The sequence below is a fragment of the Caenorhabditis briggsae genome (assembly GCF_000004555.2).
Source record: "Caenorhabditis briggsae complete genome, chrIV, whole genome shotgun sequence".
NCBI lineage: Eukaryota > Metazoa > Nematoda > Chromadorea > Rhabditida > Rhabditidae > Caenorhabditis > Caenorhabditis briggsae.
Window position 1 is genome coordinate 3331159 of NC_013487.2, and position 5069 is coordinate 3336227.

Here is a 5069-nt window from a genome sequence, read left to right on the forward strand (position 1 = left end):
AAAGCGGAAGTACTGTAGTTTCAAGGACGCGGCCGGATTTCGACACACCAAATTGCTTGTCCACGAGGACTACACCGGGGGGTGGCCGAGAAAACTCCCACTTTCTCGGCCATCGNTAATTTTTCTCTATTTTCAGCCAATTTCAGCCAATTTTCAAGCTAATTTCTTGCCAAAAGACACAAAAACTTTCAAAAAATCAAATTTCAGTAAATTTTCTTCTTCTAGGAACATACTCCTGGAAATCAACTTTGAACGCGGCATTAAAAACAACCTTTTCTTTTCAATTTTTAAAAAATTAAACAATAGCAGTTTTATTTTGAAAAAAAGGTCAACAAAATCAACAAACAAAGCAAAAAATTAAACTCATGCTTCCTCTCCGTCAGACCATTCAAAATCGTCGTCACGCGCTTCGAATGAGCTTTCCGAATCATAGTAGTGTATCTCAGGATTCATTTTGTAAATCCACTCCTTGCAATTATCGTCGTATTCAGATTCTTTCATTTCAGCAGAAATCACCATTAGACGGTAGATTTCGTAATCGATTTTGACGACTTCATCTAATCCACGCTCCAGAAGAATATGACGATCTGGATTATTCGTATGAATGCGGACTTTTCTGTCACTTTGCGATCTGAAAATATCATTTTCAGTTTTTTTAGAAACAATTAGAAAAATGAATTACACAACACGATCCTTGAAATGCTCCAAGAATTCCGCAAATGAGCCATTTGCATTGACAGAAATTTGGAAAGTAGAGTCTATTTTCGAATTTTTATCAATCCACATCTGTGCAACCTTGTGAAGGCTATCCGTTTCTTCGTAGCAATCGATATGCCAGTAGGGAACATTTTGAATCTCAAAAAGTTCATTTTTTCTCATAATTTTGAGAAACAGATTCCATCGATTACGCTTGTCCGAAACCAATGAACGTTATTTATTAGTGAATATCTCATCGAAATTTTATTTGAATGTTCGAATGCGGACTACCGTTTTCTTTGAGCCTATTTTAAATTTTACTTTTCTATTCTCTCAATTTTCCGACGATTTCCCTTTTTTTAATGTAAATCGGAAAATTTCTCGCTTATCAGCTATTAACATTAACTGATTTCGGGCAAAAGCAATAGCGGAATATTGTCTTACATGTGAGATTGTAAGGATTTCGGCAAGTTTGCCGGAGGTAATTTCATCGCCATTCATCTCGATAGATTCGACGTCATTTTTCATTTTTCGAAGAACAGCGATCGTGCTATCAATATCGCAATGCACAAGGTTCATTTTTTTCGCTGTGAACAATCCATCATCGGCCAAGAATCGTTCGCAATCAGCGACACCTCGAGAAAAAATTTTGAGATGTTCGAAAACTCCAACTTTCTTAATGTATTTCATCAATTCGAAAGCTTCATTAATTTCTTTTGTTCTTTTCCAGAAAACTACTTTATCATTACGAGAAAACAGGAAACTTGAGTCTTCATATTCTCTCAAAAATACGCCTTCGTGAAATTCGATTTTTTGTGAATCGACGAGCGATCGTTCAGCTTTTGCAGAGCACCGAAGCGACAATCTGAAAGAAATTTCGGTATAAATTATTCGATAGTTAATCATTTTTTACCTCTCGCAGAGCTCCATTTTTCCAATGCACTCCAATTTAATATCGTCCGGCATATCGCACCAATTCGAGTCGTAAATTGGTTCAGCAGTTGATTTCTCAGTAATTTTCGATGAATTATTGATATCGGATGACATTCTGTAACGAAAAACTAATGAAATCACTGCGGCGTAAATAGCCGAAATTTTTTCGGTAGTTTTCCAGCGGAGCGCATCTGCACACCCTCTGTTGCGCGCGCGTTCAAATCTGGTCGCATGACAATTGTTCTCAATCAATGGAGCAAATAGACTAATATTCACAAACAAATATTCCTTTTTCGCTCATATCTTGTTTATAAAAATGTAAAATCACAAAATTTGTTTAAAAAACAATTTCATTCAAACACAACAAAACAAGACAATCAATAACAAAGCAACAGAAAAGACAACAAAAAACATAAACAAAAACAGCATCTTTTCTTTTTCAGCCTGATCAACGTCGACAAGAGAAACTGGAGTACAGGTAAGTTTCAGAAAAAAACTAGGTGTCATACTACCGTTTCTAAGAATCACCATATGAATGTGCTTACAGCACACACCTGTCTCTTGGACAAGGCATGTGCATGAGTGTCTGTATCCACATGCCCCACAATGACAATGACAGTTCTCCTAAAGATTTTTCCAAAAAAAAAAAACGTATTAATTAGATGAAAAACTCTCACTTTTTGCAGACAAATACACGACGACTTCTTAACAACCCTGTACATGCTCTCATCATCTCCACCAACACGACTAACCAGAAATTCCAGCTCCCCCTCAAACTGTGCTGGCCCAGGAAGGATGACACACACAGCTAACGAGTTGAATGAAAAAAAACGCCTTGTAAGTTGGCGTTCAGTTTTCCACTGTTGGGAGGGGTTCTATTGCCCAGTGTTTGCCGTCGCAAATGCCAAAGCAAGGAATTCTTTTATAATTACCATTTGCATCAGTTTTACTCATAAATCCTCTCTCAAGAGCTCTTAGATGTTTAATGCTTGTAGGGAATATTCACCAGCTTGTCTACTACATTATTTACTATTCGTGACACTATAGACAGACTTATACCAAGATCCTGAGCCAGATAGTTCTGGGATCTACCTAAAGTTATCTTGGTGAGTCTAGTGATATATACATTTCACTACCTTCACGAGCATACTTCAAAAAAATATGAATACGGACTGGAGCTGGAATTGAATCGATTCTACTGATGTCGTCAGAACAAAGATTTCGCAGAAAGTTAAAATGTTCAAGTTCCACACCCAGATATTTCTGAAGACTATTCTATAAAAATTTTCAACCGATTTTCTCACTTTCGTTTGTTCGGTCGAAATCATATATTGATTCAACCGTAAAAAAGTAGAAAACAGATCTTGACGGATCACTTCAAGCCCTTCTTCCAACTGATACGGACGACAAACAGTAAGTAAAACGGATTCTTGTTCCTGCAATAGTAGGAGAGCAGCAGCAACTTTTTTCTGTCGAGTATTGGCTGTCATATCCTAAAAGGCCAAGTGTTTTATTTAACTTCCCAAATATTCCAGTTACAATATCAGACTCATGAGGCTTTTTCGCCGTATTAACACAATAATTTGAGGAATCAAAGAAATCACGCCCAGGAATGCAATTAAATTCGCTTTTTGGATGCAAATAAAATAATTTATTTGCATACGTGCATAGTATTTATTTGCCATTTTTATTGCAAATTTATTATCTGCATAACCCCATAAGTGATTCCAAGACGTTTAGTTAGCATTTAGCATCATTTTTCTGGAAATTGACATTGGCGTAAAATCATAAAACAATTTTATTCAAAACAAGATCAACATTCAATAATTCTACATATCATCAACATAAAACTCCGGTTTCATTCTCCGAATCCACTTTCTACAGTTATCTTCGTATTCAGATTCCTCCATTTTTGCAGAAATCACCATCAGACGAAAAAATTTGAACGAATGCTGAAATTCAACGAATCCATCGAATTCAAGTTCCAGAAGAATGTGACGATCCGGGTGGTTGGTACGAATTCGAACTCTTATTTGGCTTATTGACCTGAAAATTTGAAAAATTGAAATTAAACAAAAAATCAATAATAATTACACAATACGATCGACAAAATGCTGCAAAAACTCATGAAATAATCCGTAAACCTCGGTGGACAATTGAAAAGTAGTTCCGATTTTTGAACTTATATCGATCCAAACCTGAAAAATTATTGACTTTTTTGAAAGAATTTTCGAATGGTACCTGAGCTACCTTCCAAAGAACACTCATTCGTTTGTAGTTATCGATCTGCCAGTATTTGACATTTTGAACCTGTAAATGTTGAAAAGTTCGAAAAAATTGAGTCTAAATTATGAATATTTTCTTACATGAGAGATTTTAAGAATTTCATTGACAGAGTAGCTGATTCCTCTATCAGCATTCATCGTTATCGATTCGACTCCATTTTTCACTTTTCCAAGAATAGCTACTATAAATTCTTCATCACAAAAATGAAAATCGATACTTTTCGCTGCAATCGTTCCATTGAAATTCTCAAGTTTCTCCTTGGAATCCTTTCCATCCAACCAGATATAGAGGTTTTCGAAAACTCCGATTTTCCAAATATATTTTAAAAACTCGAATTCTTTATTCGCACTTCTAAATGCTCTAAAAACTATCTTTCCGGTTTTTGAAGCGAGAGTTACTCTTCGGATTTCTGGAAGTCCGTGAATAGCACATCTACGAATATTGATTTTCTGCGAATCGACGAGCGACCGTTCGGCTTTCGCGGTGCTTCTAAGCGATAATCTGAAAAAAAGTTGGGTAATTGATCGATAATTGTTCAATTTAACCTCTCGGTGAGTTCCATTTTTCCAACACATTCCACTTTGATTTCTGCCGGCATATCACACCAATTCGTGTTGAAAATTGGATTTATTGCCAAATTTTCGAAATTTTCAGTCAGATTCTTGAGATGGGATGACATTCTGCAACGAGAAATTGTGAAAAATTGAAGAAAAACTGGTGAAAAATGCAAAAAACGGAGAAAATCCAGTGCTAAAAAGTTTGAGTAAAGTACGGTAGTTTAAAGGCGCATGTAAAATGAAATGTTTATCCGTTCAAAGCACAATGCAGAGTTGTCGTCATGCGCCTTTAAATACAGTATTGTTTTTCTACAAATTCGGTGGACTGATTGGAGATTTCCTAAAAGGAAACTGTAGTATAATGAACATTTCCTAAATCAAAATGGTTCCAAATTGAAAACTGTGCGAGATCAGAACTGTCCGGAAGTATAAATTGGACGGAACAGAAATGCCTAAAGTGAAATTGTCCCGTTTTNNNAAAATTTTAGTTTGTGTGCTGGTGGCCTAGATTTTTCCTAGGCCACTTTTATTTATTTTCTCTACTTCTACCGTAATCGATCTCATTTCTTGTGCAGTGTGTGCTTTCCGTTTTCAACC

General features: G+C 36.0%; 1 protein-coding gene across 1 annotated transcript; it reads right to left on the reverse strand.

Moving 5' to 3' along the window:
* Positions 1-363: 363 nt before the first annotated feature.
* Positions 364-4594, reverse strand: Cbr-she-1 (the record flags this gene model as incomplete). The annotated part of the gene is made up of 13 exons (XM_002632725.1): positions 364-631; positions 683-855; positions 1141-1561; positions 1610-1744; positions 2054-2253; positions 2307-2437; positions 2766-2892; positions 2934-3122; positions 3555-3675; positions 3724-3827; positions 3871-3939; positions 3996-4416; positions 4461-4594. 13 exons carry the CDS (start codon positions 4592-4594, stop codon positions 364-366), a joined length of 2493 nt encoding a protein of 830 aa, XP_002632771.1.
* Positions 4595-5069: the final 475 nt, after the last annotated feature.